Source organism: Lissotriton helveticus, chromosome 1_1, assembly GCF_964261635.1.
Source record: "Lissotriton helveticus chromosome 1_1, aLisHel1.1, whole genome shotgun sequence".
Lineage (NCBI taxonomy): Eukaryota > Metazoa > Chordata > Amphibia > Caudata > Salamandridae > Lissotriton > Lissotriton helveticus.
This window is the reverse complement of record NC_136057.1, coordinates 1,300,010,921-1,300,032,236: the sequence shown is the minus strand read 5'-3', so window position 1 is coordinate 1,300,032,236 and position 21,316 is coordinate 1,300,010,921. Positions and strand designations below refer to the sequence as shown.

Below are 21,316 nucleotides of genomic sequence, written 5' to 3'. Positions count from 1 at the left end.
ATGTCCTGGAATCGCTGCTGCAGAGGAAAGCCCAGACCTCCACCATGTCCAGGTTTTTCCCATGAATGGAAGCCTCTTTGAAGGAACCAGGTGGAACTTTGATTCATTTATAGTGAAACCCAATAAAGCCAAGAGTTTGTCCGTGGTCCAATAATGACTGTGGTGAGCCAGTCTTCAACAGCCCATCATTGGGTACGGGAATGCAGATATCTCTGACCTCCAAAGACAAGCAGCCACCATCACCCATCACTTTCCTGAACTGCAGAAGGGCACTGGTGAGGCTGAAGGGAAGTACAGCAAACTAAAAATGCTCCTGGCCCACCTTGGCCTGAAGATGCCTGTGGGACTGAAGGACAGATATATGAAAATACATGTCTTGCCAGTCCAAGGACACCATCCTGACACCCAGGTCCAGAGTAGTCAATGTTAGCAATTTGAATTCGTCCTGCCCCACGAAAAGCATTGCTGGTCTAAAGTCCATTATACGCCTCAGGCCCCTGGAGAGCAACAGACAGGGTGGGCAGATGCTCCTCTGAAATTTGTTCTGCTTTGGGTAAGAAAGTCATTCATTTCATGAAGCTTTATTCGGTTCAAATAGATGATCATAAAAGCACAAACAAATTACAACATATTAAAGGGATAAAACTGTTAATACATAATTCATAACATCATATCAATTAAAATGTAATTATTTATACTAAAAAAAGACATATTTAATCAATTGATTAAGAATTTGTTTTTAAAAATCATGCTTTTCCTAGCATTGATGCACTGATTTAAGAACGTCGCAGTATAATAACATATGTCAGCTGATTCTAAGTTAAAAGTTAAGTTCATAGCATGTGCAACTGTACGTACTCCGTATTTAACCAGTATAGGTTTCAGAAAAGCAATACAGTACGGGTAAGAAAGTCAGCAGGGAGAAGAGAAAAGGCAGGGCTTAGATGTTTTTAAATATCTGTAGGACCCATCTTTCGGACTTGGTGGATCACCACACAGAGAGAAAATTAATTCTTCGCTCACGGGTTGAGTATGCTCCACTAAAGTGGTTTGTCGCATGTTGTTTCAAGGGAGGATGAGTTGATAGACTGATGTCCCTGCTGGCCCACATGCTGCCTGCCAGACCGAGGTCCAGGACCTTACAAGGACTGGGTTGCCTGCTGCATCAATGGCTGGGAAGGCTGTCTATATCTATATGCCAGCCCTCTGAAATAGCATTTCAAGTTCCAGAACTTAAGCAGGAACTGTTCGGTAGGGGTCAATCTCACCAAGAAGGATGCTGTGCCTCTGTTGTCTTTAAAGTGTTCTAAAGCAGAGTCTTCCTCCGCTCCATAGAGGCAGGACCGATAAAAGGGCATGTTCATTAGGGAGTACTTTATGTTGACAGAAAAATCAAGTGGACCTCATTGACGTGTGTCTATGAAATATAACACTGATATTGATCATACCTGCACAGACCAGACTCTGGTATCCAGACTTTCATGGGAAACATTCTGTCCACCACGTATTTGGGTTAAAGAGGCCCGAATATCTTCTGAGGCTGCCAGCAACATCTTGCTGACAAAGTCCCAAAAGCCATGTGTGTAGCAGCCCAGCAGGCAGACTAAGTTTACAGATCGCAGTGGCAGACTAGTAGAAGAAAACATGCCAATACTCTTGGATTCTCTTCCCAATGGAGTGGTTGAAAAATAATTTTAAGGCTCTCTGGAGAGGGATGCTTAGTGAGAGCATCCTGGTCATAAGGCACCAGTCAATGACGTCGGGCCGTCTACCTATTCACAGGTGGGCAAGAACATGGTTTCAACCAAGTAGCCAACAGAGTTTCTGCAAGGGTATCATTAAATAGAAGTAGGGGCTCCGATGTTGCTGGCCCAGGCTGCAGACTTTCTGTCAAAACATTTGTTTGAGTCTCAATGGAGGACAGCTGCAATTGTAGCACCTTGGCTGGCCTCTGAACCACCACTGCAAATAAGGCACTCTTTCGCTGGTGGCCCATGGGGCAGATCAAGGTCTGTCTCACGAAAGGTATCAAGCACACTAGCATTCTGTAAACCAAGGTATAAGGTATCATCAGTATAATGATGGGGGAAAGCCATCACCTTCATCATAATAATCACCAACTTCCTGGGATGTAGCCAGCTTTAACGCCACACCAGAGTCAAATCCAAAAAGATAACTGAGCCTCTGCAGGTAATTGCAATGTGATAGAGTCACAGGGTTGAGTCAGGCTGCATGACAATCGGTTCTGATTTTGTTATTTTTTTGCATGGGTCCAACATGGCTGTAGACACCGAATAATCCACCAGTGACGATGGAGTCAGCACAGGTATTAAAGTGGCAGGAATCAGCTTGGACCATGGTGCCAAAATAGAATTATACCATTAAGTTTGTAGGGCCCAGTAGCTGGGCCTCAATGGACTGACAGCCCCAAGAAGGGACACATCTTTGGTAACCTGAGTAGAGGCCCTTGCAGTTCAGTAGGGCTCGAAGGCGTAATAGAGGGATCTAGAAGTGCACTAAATATGCGCACCATGGCCTCTTTGAAAGCCTCGATTTGCTTCAGGGGCAATGACATCTTGGGAAATTAGAGGCACGTAGGGATCAACTGAGGAATCGTCTACATGGCGGATGACCTCGAAGGAGCGCCATGTAGACATCACACTCTTGCCCCTTCTCTATATGGTCAGAGTGGCAGAAAGGGATCAAGTCCTGCTTCACTTTCTTTCGCTTGCATAGGAACTTGGATTTTGAGTTCCCTGTTGACTTACAGCACAGAGTTGAATGGTTGCAGGAGTCGCTCTGGGACCAAGTACGGGTCTTGGAGCAATGCTTACGCGAAGGCCCCAACTTCTTCTTGTGTTCGCCGACATACAACTTCACCTCCTGGTCTCAGTTCACAATCAGGAGCATGAGAGCACACTTGTGTTAGGTGTTAAAATTAATTTGTAGAGCGCACGTACACCGGGGAGGTTTCATGGCGCTAATTCGGTTGAGATCCAAGTCCTAGAGAAAGGTTCAGAAAGCCTGTCAGAAAAGCCAAGTTTTTAAAAGACTTCTGAAGCCAAGAAGATTGGTGCAGAGACCGATTTCCGAGGGAAGAGAATTCCAGAATGTGGAGGCCAGGATAGAAAACCTGGAACCCCTGGTGCGCGTTAGTCTGAAATGAGGGGTAAGTAATAGATTTTTGTGAGCTGAACAAAGATTTTGTGTAGAAGCATATTTGTTAATCATATTATTGACAAATGTCGGGCTCCTTCCATTAAGGGACTTAAAAATAAGACATCTAATCTTGAAAGCACACCGCTGAACAACTGCAAGCCAGTGTAATTGCTTCAAGAGAGGAGTGATAAGCTGATGCCTGGGATGGTGAACAATCAGAAGCACAGCCTGGTTTTGTATTATCTGTAGACGTCTGGAAAGATAGAGAAGGATGCCATAGTATAATGAATTGGCATAATCGACATGGGACATGACCATGGCGATGATCACCCGAATCCGGGCGTCGTGAGTGAGAAATCTACAAATCTTTTTTATTTTGCGGAGTTGAAAAAAGCAGGTGGAGATCACCGAGTTGATCTGAGGCTTCAGAGTAAGGTTCTGACTTATAACCACTCCAAGGCTTTTAGCCGAGCTAGAAGGGACCCCCCTAGGCCAAAAGTGGGGTCCCCATGGGTATTTAGTGGTGCCACCTGTTAAGACCAACTCCGTCTTGTGCGGATTAAGTTTTAGATGATTCTTGTTTATCCATTGACTGATGAACAGCATGGTGGATTGAAAGGCATGAATCGACTTCGAGGAGTTAGTGATTGAGAAGATGAGTTGGAAATCGTCTGCATAATTGAAGGTGCAGACTTTGCGCTCCTTCAAGGCTCAGACAAGAGGGAGGAGGCAGAGATTGAACAACAGGGGAGAAAGGGAGGAGCCCTGAGGGACTCCACAAGAAATTTTAACTCTAGGGGCAGTAAACTGGGCAGTACAAACTGCCTGGGAGCTTTTTTCCAGAAAGGAGCTGATATAGCTTAAAGCAGGGCCCGAGATTCCCGCGTCCCTCACACGGTCAACCAAGAGGGAATGGTCGACCGTGTCGAAGGCAGCGGAAAGGTCAAGCAGAAGTTCAAGTTCAAGTTCAAGTTTGGGAATTTGTATAGCGCGCTACTCACCCAGAGGGTCTCAAGGCGCTTGAGGGAGGGTAGGTGCATTACTTATCGAAAAGCCAGGTTTTTAGCTGCTTTCTGAAGGAGAGGTGGTTCTGTGAAAGGCGGAGGTGAGTGGGGAGAGAATTCCAGGTTTTGGCAGCTAAGTAGGAGAAGGATCTTCCTCCCATGGTGGATCTATGGATGCGCGGAATTGCGGCGAGGGCTTGATTGGATGATCGTAGTTGGCGGGTGGGTGTGTAGAAGGACAGTCGTGTGTTGAGGCATTCGGGTCCTAGGTCGTAGAGGGCCTTGTGTGCGTAGGTGAGGAGACGGAACGTTATTCTCTTGTTGACGGGGAGCCAGTGGAGGTCTTTCAGGTGACCGGAAATGTGAGCTTGACAGGGGATGTCCAGAAGGATTAGTTACTTACCTGTAATCCTAGTTCTCTTCCAGGGGTATACTCATTAAAGTCATAAGCACTGAATTATCTCCGCCCATGAGCGGGAACCCGGAACACATAACAATATACATATATATGTGTAAATATATAAAAAAGTACATAGTACTAAACTAATTATACACATATACATGTATAATAACCATAATATGCAGCCTAACATATATACATAGGCTAATAAAGCCAACATTACACACGTTCTGAAGCATGAAAATATGCTGTATATAAATGCAATAAACAGGCATGAGCCCAAAATGCATTTCATAACCATGAAAAACTTTTATTTTCATCAAAGAACCTGTTGTAAACAGTTATTAGCCTAAAAGGCTGCATATGAAAAATTGTCTGTGTACAGAAAATCAGACTGGCACCCTGCCTTTAAGGCCCCAGAGAATCTGCACACTTTGCCTTTAAGGCCTCTAGGAGAACTCTGTTCCCATCATGCACCACAGGTGACAGTTAGGTCAGTTCTTTTGTACGGTACAGTAAACGTTTAGCAGGAATCTGCACTTAAAAACTTCATAATACATATTGAAAAAACTTCAATGCTACTGCTCGCCCGGGGAGGCGGGAGGGTGCTTATGACTTTAATGAGTATACCCCTGGAGGAGAACTAGGATTACAGGTAAGTAACTAATCCTTCTCTTCCAGGGGATACTCATTAATAGTCATAAGCACTGAATAGAGTAGCAAGCTCATACCCACTAGCAGCGGGCGAACAGATAAATGCATAGCTGCACTTTTAAAATACAGTGTTTAACTAGAAACAGCAAACAAATTTCTGAGTGATGCTTGTCCCACTTGTGCATCAGTCTGCGCATCAGAATCCAAGCAGTAATGGCGTGTAAACGTATGCACTGAACGCCAAGTAGCTGCTTTACATATCTCTGACATAGCCACATTCCTAAGGAGAGCTGTGGTAGAAGCTTTCCCTCTCGTAGAATGAGCCCTAGGTCTACCTGATAAAGACTTGTGGGCTAGCTGATAAGCCAGTAAGATACATGACACTATCCATCTAGAAATGGATCTCTTGGATGCTGCCAAACCAGTATTCGTAGGACCATAGTTCACAAACAAACGGTCCGTGTGTCTCAACGACTTCGTTTTATCTAAGTAAAATTTCAAAACCCTCTTTAGATCTAATGAATGCAAAGTCCGCTCAGCCGGACTCGAAGGGTTTGGAAAGAAAGTAGGCAATGTTATGGATTGGTTAATATGAAAATCCGACACCACCTTAGGCAGAAAAGCAGGATGCAGGACCTTGGGAAAGGTGCCTGCATGCGCTATACTAGTCGCATTTAAGCGTGCTGCGCTTATTATTGATTTTAAACCTCGTTTTCTGACATTTGCACTATTTTGTTTGGAGCCTCGTTTTAATTGTATAACTGTTTCTGGCCTCATACCTGCATTTTAATTTGTGCCCCCACCGCGTTTTTTCGCGGAATTTCACCGGTTTTGTAATTTCTTCGTGGCGCTTGGCCGCCATCTTGGGGTGGTCTCTGCCTCCTGTGCCACTTGCTGCAGCGCTCTAGCGCTTCATGTAGCCCAGGTGAGCTGGTATTTAAGGCGAGCTCTCCCACTGTCCTCCCTTGGGAAAGGTGCCTGCATGCGCTATACTAGTCGCATTTAAGCGTGCTGCGCTTATTATTGATTTTAAACCTCGTTTTCTGACATTTGCACTATTTTGTTTGGAGCCTCGTTTTAATTGTATAACTGTTTCTGGCCTCATACCTGCATTTTAATTTGTGCCCCCACCGCGTTTTTTCGCGGAATTTCACCGGTTTTGTAATTTCTTCGTGGCGCTTGGCCGCCATCTTGGGGTGGTCTCTGCCTCCTGTGCCACTTGCTGCAGCGCTCTAGCGCTTCATGTAGCCCAGGTGAGCTGGTATTTAAGGCGAGCTCTCCCACTGTCCTCCCTTGGGAAAGGTGCCTGCATGCGCTATACTAGTCGCATTTAAGCGTGCTGCGCTTATTATTGATTTTAAACCTCGTTTTCTGACATTTGCACTATTTTGTTTGGAGCCTCGTTTTAATTGTATAACTGTTTCTGGCCTCATACCTGCATTTTAATTTGTGCCCCCACCGCGTTTTTTCGCGGAATTTCACCGGTTTTGTAATTTCTTCGTGGCGCTTGGCCGCCATCTTGGGGTGGTCTCTGCCTCCTGTGCCACTTGCTGCAGCGCTCTAGCGCTTCATGTAGCCCAGGTGAGCTGGTATTTAAAGCTCACTCTGCTAGCGCAGCGGTGACGCGCAGCGGTAGCGCCTGACTCGCGCCGGAGTCGAGCCAGAGTCTGCCCGTCTGCGCCCGTCCGCGCTAAGTACGCGCGGTACGCCAGGGAGTTTATCTTTTATTTTTACCTAGTGTATATTTGTGTGTCCGTAGCTGTCGCCCTGTCAGGATGATTATGTATTCCGGTGCCTCGCTTCTTGCCATCAGAGATACTCTACCACGCTGCTCTACCACACCCCACCATCCGCTGTGTGGCCCGTTTCAGTGTGCTTGCAACAGATGGTCATTGGACCAGCCTGTAGGTATTCGCGAGCTCGCCACTTCTCCCGCCCCACGAGCTCCTCCTGGTCTCTCTCCGTTGCCTGGTAGCTTGGGATCTGGTCTACGTTTTTTAAATCTGAACACCAGATCTCTAGTGAAACACCATCTGTCTGTGGCTGACCTCATTCTGGATAAGACACCAGATCTGTTGGCTGTAACTGAAACCTGGCTACAAGATACTGATGACGCCATAGTCAATCTTGCCTGTCCTCCGGGCTATTCATGCTTCAGATCCAACCGCCACTCTAGAGGTGGAGGGATCGCCTTATTTATCAGATCCGCCTATACATGTACCTGGACGGTCTTGCAGATTGCTGGATGTGAGAGTGCGCTGTTTAAGGTTTCCATCAGCCCACAGTTCTCGCTGTCAGGGATGGTTGTTTATCGCCCTCCAGGCAGCGATGTAGCTTTTAGAGGTGCCTTTCCGGAGGCTGTGAGCCTCTTGGCTAGTGGATGTGCAAACTTTTCTATCTTGGGCGACCTTAATCTCCACTTTGATAGGTTAGAGTCTCTGGCCATCAGTGGTTTTTTGGCCGATTTAGAGGCTTTGCAGTTGACCCAGCTTATTTCTCAGCCTACACACGTGGCCGGCCACACCCTTGATCCGTTTTTTACCACTCTCTCTGATGTTCGGATTGTGGCGGTTGATCCTGTGATATGGTCTGACCACTATCTGGTGTCTGCTTGGCTTCCCCTCCCTGCTAATCCTACTATACCGCCTCCTTTGCGGATACCCCGGCGTCACTGGAACAAACTAAGGTTAGAGGACCTGCACCGCATTTTGGGTGCTGAGCCATTAGGTCCCCTGCTGAATGCCACCTCGGGCTATGACCGGTTCTGTAACTGGATTACCAGGGCGCTGGACGCCCTGGTACCCATCATCTCCAGCAAATCCAGTCCTCGGCAGGCTAGCCCTTGGTATGACAGCGCGCTGCGTGCAATGAAGTCCTCTTGCAGACGGGCGGAAAGGGTGTGGCGTAAGTCGTACGATGCCGACAAGAAATCCATCTACCTGGCCTTAGTTAAGCTTTACCATCGAGCTATATGCAGGGCCCGGGCGGCGTTTTACGCAGCCGAATTTCGAAATAGCCTTAACCCGACTAAAACCATCTTTAAGACCATAAAAGACTTAATGGCAAAGAGAGTTCCCCCACAGTTGGACAGTTCCACTGCCCACTGTGAAGCCCTAGCCACCTTCTTTTTGGATAAAGTCAGGAAGATCTATCTGGCGTTTCCAAGCACATTGTCTCCTGTGATTCCCTGGAGCGGCTCTAGCAGCTGTCCATCGCTGCACTCCCTTCCTACCATCTCCAATGAGGAGTTCGCAAAGTGGGCCCTGCGAGTCAAGTCTGGATCGCCTGCAGACCCGGTAAGATCTGCTCTCTTCAGGGACGTTGCTTTTCAGGGCCGCACAGCAGTGTGCTCCCTGATTAACCTCTCCCTAACCTCTGGCCTGGTCCCTGCCAAATGGAAGCAAGCGGTGGTTTCCCCGATCCTAAAAAAACCATCTTTGGATCCATCGAGACCTGAAAACTACCGCCCTATATCTTTGCTCCCTTGGCCGGCCAAGGTTATGGAGGCCCATGTAAATCGGGCCCTCACGGAGCATATGACCCTTGTGAATGTCCTGGATCCCACGCAGAATGGGTTTCGTGCTGGCCACAGCACCGAGACGGCCCTTCTGGCAATGGTTGAGCATTTGCGAAGTGTGCTCGATGCAGGTCAAACGGCAGCGCTTATTTTACTAGACCTGAGCGCTGCCTTTGACACTGTCTCCCATCGCATCTTGCTACACCGCCTGCAGGACATTGGCATTTGTGGTTCAGCTCTGCAGTGGTTCCGCTCCTTCCTCAGTGATCGCTCCTTCTGCGTTGCCACCCCTCCTTTTCAGTCCAAGTACCATCCTTTGGACCTGGGGGTCCCTCAGGGCTCCTCGCTGAGTCCCACGCTTTTTAATCTGTACGTGCAGCCGCTGGCTGAGGTCGTCAGGCAATGGGGCCTTACCATGGTCTCCTATGCTGACGACACTCAGTTGGCGGTTACGATCAGCGGGGATGCCAAGCAGGATGCCCTCAGGTTCCGAAGTGGACTGAGAGAGGTGGCCAGCTGGATGAATAACAACTGTCTCCAGCTGAACGCGTCAAAAACAGAGGTGATGATCGTTGGAAGGGAAGCGGACCACTGGGGGGACGAATGGTGGCCTCCAGAGCTGGGATCAGCGCCGGCCCCTGTCCTGGAACTCAGGAATCTCGGAGTATGGCTTGACCACACGCTAAGCTTTGTGACTCATACAAAGAGAGTGGCGGCCTGCTGTTTTGGAGTACTACGCGGGCTAAGACCCCTGCTGCGATTCTTCGATGCTCCTACAAGACAGCTGGTCATTCAAGCAATGATCATCTCGCGGTTGGATTACGCCAGTTCTCTCCTTTTAGGAGCGAACCAAGCCGAGATTCTCCGTTTACAACGAGTCCAGAACGCGGCGGCTAGGGCGGTGGTTGGTCTGCCTCGAACCTGCCCCACCTCTAACACCCTGCGGTCCTTGCACTGGCTCCCGATATGCAAGCGTATCCAATTCAAGGCTCTCTGCCTGGTTTTTAAAATTCTGAGAGAGTTGGCACCCGGAATACTGAATACATTGATCTCTCCCTATGTTCCTACCCGCTCACTACGATCCCTTGGACAGTCCTTGGTGGTCGTCCCCCGCTTCAGACTTAGTCGGATGGGGGGTCGCTCCTTCCGCGTGAAAGCCGCAACCCTCTGGAATGCGCTCCCCTTGGAAATCCGCCTTTCGAATGACCTAATGTCTTTCCGTAGGGCCCTGAAAACCTTCCTGTTTTAATTGTTTCTAGCTTTTACTGTTTGCTTTTTGTTACCGGACCTAGTGTTGTGTTGTGTTTACCTTTCCCTGCGCCAGGACGCTCCTTCGCTGGAGCAGCTGTGCGCATTAAAATGCAACTAACATAACATAACATAACATGAGTCCTGAGCACCACTCTGTTTCCATGAAAAAACTGTGTACGGTTCCTTGCAACACAGAGCCTGAATTTCGCTCACTCTACGAGCAGAAGTGATGGCCACCAGGAATGCTACTTTCCAAGATAAGTGTTGCAAAGAAGCTTTATGTATGGGCTCAAAGGGTGGACCCATCAACTTAGTCAATACCACATTAAGCTCCCAAGGTGGAGAAGGAGACCTGACTGGAGGAAACACCTTCCTTAACCCCTCTAGAAAATCCTTCACCACAGGCATCCGAAAAAACGATATCTGTGTTGGCGATTTTCTATAAGCAGTTATTGCAGCAAGATGGACTTTGATAGAACTAAACTGCAAACCAGACTCAGCAAGGTAAAGAAGATAAGGCAAGATCACCTGTTCTTGACCATGAATAGGGTCAAGACCCTTACCCTGACACCAAAGGTAAAAGCGTTTCCACTTAAATCCGTAGGATTGTCTTGTAGAAGGCCGCTTTGCCTCCTTAAGAATGTTCATACACTCTGGATTCAGCTGTAAATGCCCGTACTGGATGACTTCAGGAGCCATGCTGCCAAGCGCAGGGAGGGCAGATTGGGGTGAAACACTCGCCCCTCCTGTTTGGACAGAAGATTCGGGCGACAAGGCAATGTCCTGTGTGGCCTGATTGACAACCGGAGGAGATCTGGGAACCACCACTGGCGTGGCCACTCCGGGCAAATCAGTATCATTCTGGAGTCGGTCTTGTACATCCGGTTGATCACTGCTGGTATCAACGGTGTCGGTGGAAAAGCGTACAGCAAATTTTGACACCAGTCTATCAAAAGGGCATTCCCTTGAGACCCTTTCTGGGAGAACCTGGACGCGAAGACGGGGCATTTTGTGTTTGCCGCGTCTGCGAACAGATCGTTGTCTGGTGTTCCCCAAGCCTGGAAAATGCTGTGCGCGACGTCTTCGTTGAGAACCCAGTCGTGCGCTTCGACGAAGTCTCTGCTGAGGCCGTCCGCCTGTGAGTTGAGACTCCCTGGTAGGTGAACTGCTGTTATGGACAGGTCTCGTGCAAGTAACCAATGCCAGATGGTCTGGGCTTCTATGGACAGAGTCCTGGATCTGGTACCCCCCTGCTTGTTTAAGTAATACATTGGAGTTGTATTGTCTGTTTGCACCAGGAGGGACCGAGTCTGTAGAGATGGAGCCAGGGACTTGAGAGCAAGATGGACCGCTCTGAGTTCGAGTAGATTGATGTGATATCCTTTCTCGAAGTCAGACCATAGCCCTTGTACCTGCAGAGGGCCCATATCTGCCCCCCAACCTTGGAGAGAGGCATCTGTGATTAGAGTCTGCGTTGGTGGGTCCTGATGAAAAGGAACTCCCTTCATTAAGTGTGCCTTCTTCATCCACCACCGAATGGAATCTCTTGCCGACTGAATTCGATCCTCCCAGCATCCCGTCCTCTGTTTCCACTGATCTTCCAGACACTGCTGCAGAGGACGCATCTGCAAACGTGCGTTTGGCACGATGAATATACATGATGCCATGGACCCCAGGAGAGAGGACACTTGCCGAACTGTCGGACGTGCATACTGGAGGAGAAGCACGCACTTCGCCTTGATAGATGACCATCTCTCCTCCGAAGGACACACGTTTTCTTTTTCTGTGTCCAGTTGTGCACCCAGGTAGTGGATCTTCTGGGTGGGATTCATTATGGACTTCTTGTAGTTGACTTGCAGACCCAACTTGCACATGAGTTGGAGGCATATCGATAGATGCTCTTCTAGTAGCGATGGGGATGAACTCTTCAGAAGCCAGTCGTCTAAGTACGGATATATGAAAATCCGTCTCTTTCGAAGACAAGCCGCAACTACCACCATACATTTTGAAAATGTTCTGGGAGCTGATCTCAGGCCAAAAGGGAGTACTGAGTACTGGTAATGATGAGCCCCTACTTGGAACCTGAGGAACTTGCGATGTTTTCTGGATACCGGAATATGAAAGTAAGCATCTTTCAGATCGATGGAGCACATCCAATCCCCTTGGTGTAATTGAGGGAAGATCTGATGAAGAGCCAGCATTCGAAATCTCTCCTTCCGAATGAATTTGTTCAATCGCCTCAAATCCAGAATGGGTCTGAACTCCGTAGCTGGACCTTTTTTCTTTACGAGAAAAAAATCGAGAGTACAGGCCTTGACATCTCTGTTGAGATGGTACTGGTTCTATGGCGTTCTTCTTCAGAAGGACGTTCGCTTCCTGTTGCAAGCGCTTTATATTCCACTGAACCATCTTTAGAGGACGTATGACAGGAGGTGGCTTCTTGAATCTCAAAAGGTGCCCGCTCTGAATGATACTCAGAACCCATCTGTCCTTTGTGATTTGCTTCCACTCGTCCAGATACCACACAATACTTCCTCCAACCGGAGTGGCACACGGTTGTGGAGGAAGCATCCGTTCATTGTTTTTGAGGCTGCTTGGTAGCAGATGATTGCTGCCTGTTTCCATTGCCTCTGCCTCGTCCAGGTCGTCGCTGTTGGAATTGCGACCTCTGTTGATTCTGGCCTTGATTTTGCGAGGACCAATTCGTCTGTTGGCCCCTCTGCTGAAAAGATCTTTTGTCAAAGGGACGAAAATTACCCTGACGTCTAAATTCTTCTTTCTTTTCAAGACCTACGGCCTTCAGAGTGTCCAACTCCACTTTCATTTTAGACATTTTGTCGTCAGCGGGAGATCCAAACAGAGTCGAACCATTAAAAGGTAAATTTACCATTTTCCTCTGAGCCTCCGGCTTTAGCCCCGTAAGGCGAAGCCAAGCCGTACGTCTAGCACAAACACCATGTGCATAACCATGAGCTGACAGATCCGCCGCATCAGCAGCCGCACTAATACTCTGGTTAGCCACCAATCCTCCTCCTTCCACTATTTCCAGGAAGTCTTTCTGATCCTCCTTAGGGAGTTTATCTGCAAAACGAGCCACTGAGTCCCAGAGCAGACGATCATAGCGGCCCAATAAGGCTGACGCACTGGCCACTCTCATGACCGAACCTGAGGTGTTGCACATTCTTCTCCCCAAGGAATCCATACTCTTACTATCCTTTTCAGGTGGAGCAGAAGAGGTAGATGCTGCAGAATGTGCTTTTCTGACTGCCGCCACAATAAGTGAATCTGGAGGAGGGTCAGAACGCAAAAATAAAGGATCTTCTGCTGGAGCCCTGTACTTCTTTGCAATCCTAGAAGGACCTGAACCCCCCGTGGCCGGAGTTAAGAATGTTCTCATTGCTGGTTCTATCAACCCAGGCACTAACGGCAGAAGAGGCCTACCAGTCGTCTTGTGATGCAGGGTTTCAAAGATGACTGACGTTGCTATTTGGGGAACTGCCATCTTGATCTTGAACTTATTCGCCCCACGACACAACACATCATTAAATGTGCCCAAATCATCCACTGGAGACACTCTGGACGGAGGAGTAGATGAAATAGTGGGAGAATAGTCTCTATATGAAGATCTTAAAGAAGACTTAGATGACGTAGAAGATGGTGAAGGAGTTCTACTCCGCCTCTGAGGAGTTGCAGATCGCTGCCTCCTTCGTTCCCTTGAACGTGATTTCTCTCTCACTAAGGACCTCGAGCGTGATCTTCTATGCAGCTCCGTCTGAGGGACCGGAGCCCTCATCCCCATCAGTCCTGCATCTGGACGCATCTTCCAATGTCTCAGGCTTTCCAGCCACCTCGGTGACAAGTTAATAGGCCGCCCTACCCGCTCAGGTGAAGCCTCAGGTGACACCTGCACAATATTCAGTCCTGTTGAAGACTTGGAGGCTCTGAAAACTACACTGTGCTCAGAAACCAATGAGCCAGATGGAGTCCGTTGTCTGGGCACAAATTGTCTGTCATCCGACACCTGCCCTGAGGTTGAGCCCGAATGAGCCACCACAGAAGAGTCCTGGTGCACTATCTCTTGCCCCACCGCAGACCTGTCTTGCTGGTCTCGCGGAGAAGACATATGTTCTGGACTGATGTCTGACCTCGACAAAGACCTAATTGAGGTCCGAGAGGCCGGTCTTGATAGTCTCGACGCCGACCTGTGTTCAGGTGGGGGAGACTTAGACACTCCATGCTTCGAGCCCGAAGCAAGCTTCGACATCGACTTATGTCGCGATGGAGACCTTGATCTTCTCTTTTTAGGTCTCGACGTCGAATCCTTCGACGCCGTCCTTTCTCTCGACCTCGACCTCTTCTTCGACGACGTCGTAAGTCTCTCTCTCGACCTCGGTCTATCCTTAGACGACGACACTTTCTTCGACGTCGACACACCATCCTTCGACGTCGGACGCCTCTCTTCCCTCGACGTCGATTTCTCACGAGTCTTCGACGTCGAACGTGGCGCCCCGACGTCGTCTTTACAGCAATCGACACCAGATGTCTCGACGTCGACAAGGATTTCGGCGGCGACTGTCGAGACGCTGAACCTTGCCTCACCGGCGAAGTTCTCGACGTCGACGGAGCCCTCTTCGACGCCGACAATGCTGACGGCGATCTGGATCTCGACGTCGAACGCACCTTTTTTGGCGGCGACGCTCCCTGGAGTCGATTTTTCTTAGTTCTACCTTCTGGAGACGCTGATCTTCGACGTTTAGGATAAGAAGATGGCTTAGCAGATGATAATAAGCCCTTGGAACTCTTCTCACCACGATTTTCTCTCTCCAGAAGGCACAGCAACCTCATTTTCTCCCTTTCTCTTAAAGTTCAACTAGAAAGGTTGAGGCAGTGATAACAATCTTCCACCTTATGAGAAGCTGGAAGACACACCACACAAACAGAGTGTGGATCCGTTTTTGACATCTTCTTCCCACAGGAAGGACATTTGTAAAATAAAGGTGGCATTCTGACTAAAAAAAATCACCAACAGTTAGTCAGAACAAGATATTAAACACCTCCAAAATAATCTTTTGCCAAAAAAAGGTAAGAAAAACCAACTTCTGACAGAAAAATACTACAAATGAGCAGAGCTCAAGTTCCAGGTTCCTCACAGAACAAGCCGGAAAAAAGAACTGACCTAACTGTCACCTGTGGTGCATGATGGGAACAGAGTTCTCCTAGAGGCCTTAAAGGCAAAGTGTGCAGATTCTCTGGGGCCTTAAAGGCAGGGTGCCAGTCTGATTTTCTGTACACAGACAATTTTTCATATGCAGCCTTTTAGGCTAATAACTGTTTACAACAGGTTCTTTGATGAAAATAAAAGTTTTTCATGGTTATGAAATGCATTTTGGGCTCATGTCTGTTTATTGCATTTATATACAGCATATTTTCATGCTTCAGAACGTGTGTAATGTTGGCTTTATTAGACTATGTATATATGTTAGGCTGCATATTATGGTTATTATACATGTATATGTGTATAATTAGTTTAGTATTATGTACTTTTTTATATATTTACACATATATATGTATATTGTTATGTGTTCCGGGTTCCCGCTCATGGGCGGAGATAATTCAGTGCTTATGACTATTAATGAGTATCCCCTGGAAGAGAATGAGTCTGGCTGAGGCGTTTTGGATGCGTTGGAGTTTTTTCTGTAGTTTGGCTGTGGTTCCGGCGTAAAGGGTATTTCCATAATCGAGTCGGCTAGTGACCAGTGCGTGGGTGACTGTCTTTCTTGTTTCGGTGGGGATCCAACGGAAGATTTTTTTGAGCATGCGTAGGATGTTGAAGCATGAAGATGAGACGGCGTTGACTTGTCTGGTCATCGAGAGGGAGGAGTCTAGGATGAAGCCCAGGTTACGTGCGTGATCTGTAGGTATGGGTGCTGTACCCAAGGCCGGTAGCCACCATGAGTCGTCCTAGGCAGAGGGGGATGATCCTAGGTGAGGACTTCCGTTTTGTCAGAATTTAGTTTTAAACGGCTGTTCTTCATCCATTCGGCTACTTCTTTCATTCCTTCGTGTAGATTGGTTTTGGCGGTGTTTGGGTCTTTGGTGAGGGAGAGGATCAGCTGGGTGTCGTCTGCGTAGGAGATGATGTTGAGGTTGTGTTGTTGCGCGATGGATGCGAGAGGACTCATGTAAACGTTGAACAGGGTAGGACTGAGTGATGATCCTTGTGGTACGCCGCAGATGACTTCGGTGGCCTCTGATTTGAATGGGGGGAGGCGGACTCTCTGGGTTCTTCCGGCGAGGAACGAGATGATCCAGTCCAAAGCTTTTCCTTGTATTCCGACTTTGCTGAGGCGTTGTATGAGCGTGCTATGACAGACTGTGTCGAAGGCGGCGGAACAAGGGCCTGTGGGGAGCCACTATTGACCTCACTACGAAGAGTATCCAATACTGTGAGGATTACCGCCTCTGTAGAGTGCGCTGGGCGGGAGCCCGCTTGATGGGAATCAAGGAATTCAGATTCCACCAAGAAGTCTGTGAGACAACCTGTGACACAGGCTTCCAAGATCTTAGCTAAATAAGGGAGAAGGGAGATTGGGCGGTAATTTGTCACTTATCATACAACTTATCTCCTGATCCCAGACACCAAAGACCCACCTTGTGGGGGTCTGTGACTGATATCTGCTTCCTGCAGTTATGGCATGGGCCAAAACCTGCCATTTTCGTTGGGGACATTGTATCCTAAAACACAGTAAAACATTTTGGAAGTTGTCAAAAAGAAACAAAATCAGGAGTGGAGCTCAGAGTCTACATCAAAAGGAATGGAAAGAAATGAATGGACGTCAAAGATAAAGAGATAGTGCTTATATGCCACTTCCGTCTATCACTCCTGGGGTGGCGTGGAGCCAACGAGGAGATGCACGCTGCCACCTAGCAGCACATGGGAACACTACTATGAAATACATCTTCAGATCCAATCTGGCACCTGGGGAACATTATAAGGTAACGAATCTGTAATTAGAAGTACCCATTGGAGATAGAGCTTTTTCCTTAGTGATACTGGCACTTTTAACATGCTTATTGTGAGCAAATGTAAATGTGCTCAAGAGGTGTGATCTCTCGTTTGCTACAAACGCATCACTCACCTTTAGCAGTTTTTCTTTCCTTTTCCTCCAGTCTTCCCATTCATTGACAATCCTACCCCAGAGGATCCAGGTGTCTTCCTCCAAATGGCTCAGGTTGGAAGAGGCTGAGGAGCTGGAGACAAGAGAAGAGCCGCTATTCCTACGCGAGCCATTCATCGAACGTAAGGACTTTGAATCAGCTTCCAGGAGCCTGTCAGAACAGTACAAGTCAGAGTGACAAAAATAACTTACAAACTGACACATTTGCACATTCAACCAATTTGCTGAGAAACCTAGGACAGTATGAATACAGAAAAACAGTCACATTTCACACACACAACAGAGAGGACATTCCAGAAACAGGGCGGCTGAGGAGGCTGAGAAACAAACTAACTCAGGGCTACCATTACTCAAAACTCTAGTACAGCGGTTCTTAACATGCGGTTCGTGGACCCCTCGGAGTCCCAACACCTATTCAGGGTGTCTGCAAATATTTCGAAAATTAAGCAGATTATTAAAAGACATAATTTAAACCAAAATTGAAAATGCATACTTTTAAAATGCTCTGCAAATAAGCAGTAATCAGAAACTGGAAGCTTAAAATGTAGTTGGGATCCTGATCATTTTTTGCGGGAAGGTGCCCAAGTACTAAAAATCGGAACTACAATGGCCAATTGGAGGCCTCAACTGAAGTAACTGTATGGACATAAAAAAGAGTGCATGCATAAGTAGCAAAAAAGTGATATGCTAGAATCGAGAATATTGCTTCATCTTTTAGAAAAAAAAAAACATTTTGAACGTTCACATTATACTACTGATTTTCAAATAATTGTTAATGAATTGAATATAATATTTCATAATTTGTGTATTTATTTTATGTTTAACAATTTCCGTATTTTTGTGTACTGTTTTGAAGTTAAAATTGTCAAAACTGCTTAGGAAGGGACCCTGCCAGCAGTGACAGCGAACTTTGGTTGACCCCTACCTGCCATGCCAGGGGTTTGTTTGACTTCGTGCCAGCCACCTTTCTTTCCCGGACTCGCCGCTGCTGCTCTTCCCCCGCCGACGCAATTCGAAAACATCTTTGTGCGGCTGCTGTGTGGGGGGGGGGGGGCCTGGGAGTGAGGAACTACCGCTCCCAGCTTGCAACGCAGCCAGGAGCCGCCACCCGAGAAATCGCGCCAGGAGGTGCTTTAAAAAATGCGTCATCCCTGGTGGAGCGGGGACCCTGCCAGCAGTGACAGCGAACTTTGGTTGACCCCTACCTGCCCTGCCAGGGGTTTGTTTGACTTCGTGCCAGCCACCTTTTTTTTCCCGGACTCGCCGCTGCTGCTCTCCCCCTGCCGCTGCAATTCGAAAACATCTTTGAGTGGCTGCTGTGGGGGGGGGGGGGGCGGGGGGGGGGGGGGCCTGGGAGTGAGGAACTACCGCTCCCAGCTTGCAACGCGGCCGGGAGCCGCCACCCGAGAAATCGCGCAAGGAGGCGCTTTAAAAACGGGGTCATCCCCCGCGTCGCGGGACAAGGGCGGGACTGTCTGTGGCCGTCCGGGGCTGGCCAAGGCTGGGCTGGGCCACCCCCCTAATTTGTACTTTAACATATTTCCATCGAGTATTGTATTTTGATATATCCTGCAGTTTAGCTGTTTGGCGGTAGTTGTTTTGAAAGTTCAGTGTGCCTGCCGATGCCAATGACAACTCGATCTGGCAAGGGAAAGGGGGCTGGGGGAGGTTCTGTTATTGGCTCGATGGATCAGTTCATTACCAGAGCCTTTTCGGTAATTGAAAAAGAGATTGCCATCACAGAGGGCCGCCTTTCACATGAGTTCCTTAATCAAAAGCGCTCCTCCCTAGGACCACTGAGTTTGGTTGTATCCCCAGTGCAGATAGATGAGCTGCCTGATGAAGCCTCATCTGGTCCATACCTGACAAGAATAGGAGCTATCAGGGCCAGTCTGGACAGGCTTAAGGCCCTTAATTGTAGCATATATCCGTCTACACGGCCTACATTGGGGCCCGCTCTGTGTCCATCTGTAGGGGGCCTAGTTCCTACTAGCATCTCTATATCGTCGAAAGAACTCCCTGTAAATTTAGAGGCAGTGTAATAGCGGACCCAGATTTGCACCCATTAAACGGAAAAGAGCTACAGATCATCAAAGGGCTGGTCACTTAAAACCCTCAAAGAAGTTCAAGGGTAAATGTTTTAAGGGCTGTGTGAAATCGACAGGGCGGGGGGAGATTGGGAACCACCACACTAATATTTCTTCGCAAGGGTTTCCTCTGAGTGGTGCCCAGGCGACACGCACCCTGAGTGAGCTGGAGAGCGGAAAGCAAGCGCCTACCACCACATTGGCTACCCCTGTCCAATTGCCTCCTTTAGCTCAAATTGAGAAAATGATGAAATCTCTTATACTCCCGGTTCTCGAAAGGGTGAAAGTCTTGACTGAGAGGCTTGATCGATTTGAGCAGGCCACTCTTGACAACTTTTTTCACTTAAGTCCCTAATTAAATTACACACTAAAATCAGGGAGGGGGCACCAGAACTGCCAAAAGATACTCAGTTGGATTTAACATCTCCAGAGGTGAGGGGGCAAACAGTACCAGAGGAAGCTACAGGGCTCCAAGTGTGTGTTAACTCTCCTACTCAAGATGGATCCATTCAAACCAATGTCCAAACTAGTAAGACTTCTATCTTGGATAAAGGGTCCAAAAGGCGCCGCCAAAGTTTGACTGTCCAGAGCAAGGTCTCCAATACTACTATGGGAAATAGCAAGGGCCTAAATGGCAAACAATCTGATCTAACCCATACGCCTATCATAGCCAACAAGGGTAATATTGATCTTCCCCATATCAACCTACCACCAGAATGCCAACTGTATGTAGTCGTGCTCACTGGGGTACCACTTCGCAAACCTTGCTTCCAGGAATCGTATAACGAACTCCAAAATAAAACGATGTTCTGGTTAAATGAAAACAGACCTCTTCCCAACTCATTTGCTGGTCAGGTTCTCCACTTGAGAAGAGTCAGTTGGGTTGGAAATAGGACTAAGGATCTGCCAGGTGATTGCATTTTGGTTAACTTCAGGTATTCCAGGGTGGCTAGGTATATCTGCACCCTTCAGTCTAGTTTAGGGAATTCAGGAATTAGCACATATGAACTCACCCATTTCCAAACTCTCCCCGTCTTTCAACCAATTGCTAGTTACCAACCTAGGGGTTGGAGGGACAATATGTTCCATCCTCAAGCGGACTATGACTCCCATCAGTGCTATATGCCCGTGGGAGGTCGAGCGGTATACAGGTTGGGCTATGGCTGGTGACACGGTACTCATTCCCCTGTCAAGCTAGCTGAGAGCCCTCCAAAGGATATGGATTTGTCTGGGTATAGAGAGGTGACCGAGGTCCCTGAGGGCGGAGTTTCTGATCGGTCCAACTCTGTCTCTGGACCGTCGGATCTGGAGAATATCTGTAGGTCTGGGGAGCGGAAGGACATGCTTATGGAGACTGGTGTTGGGTCTAGTCCGGCTGATACATTGTACTCCTCTGAGGATGTTAATACGAGTAATGATGTGAGGATCCTCAGTTGGAATATAGCAGGCATCTCTAGGAAATTAGATGTTCCTGATTGGAACTTATTTATCGAGTCTTTTGGGATATGCATCTTCCAAGAGACTTGGAGTGTGGAACCCTGCCATAAGGTTGGCTACACTACGTTTTTTGTACCAGCAACCCCACCCCCCCACTCCCGGAGAGGTCGCCCCTCAGGTGGCCTCCTTATTTGGATTAGTATTTCCCTGGGTTGCCACACCAGGCACCTAGTATCCAAATCCCCTGATATACTAAGACTGTCAGTCAGGGGACCACGAAGAGGGCGCACACTGGAGATATTTAATATTTACGCTAGAAGCACTAAAGGTGGTTATCAATCTCCAACTATTTCTATCCCTGGAGAGGAGCTCAGTAAGTGTAACAAGAACTTATATGTCCTGGTTTCAGGGGACTTTAACTGTACCTTTGAGCCCCTTGCAGCTGAAGACATTCTAGGCACTTCCAATGAGGATGTTAGAAGGGGTATTCCTGCCCTCACTATTCCACCTATTAAGAGATGGTCCCAACGGTCCATTCAGCTTAACATCTTAACCTTAGAATTTGGTTTGAGGGCAGTGAATGGTAGAACACCATCAGACCCTTCAGGTGCCCATACGTTCAATAGGGT

At 48.0% G+C, this 21,316-nt stretch overlaps 1 protein-coding gene across 2 annotated transcripts in view; it reads right to left on the bottom strand.

Moving 5' to 3' along the window:
• EVI5L (ecotropic viral integration site 5 like) overlaps nucleotides 1-21,316 on the bottom strand; it is a 1,151,000-nt gene that overhangs the window by 804,521 nt on the left and 325,163 nt on the right. For both annotated transcript variants that reach the window (XM_078681273.1, XM_078681266.1), the window contains exon 4: nucleotides 17,125-17,314. In XM_078681273.1, the coding sequence (XP_078537399.1) occupies nucleotides 17,125-17,314 (190 nt within the window). The remainder of the gene's footprint in view (nucleotides 1-17,124; nucleotides 17,315-21,316) is intronic.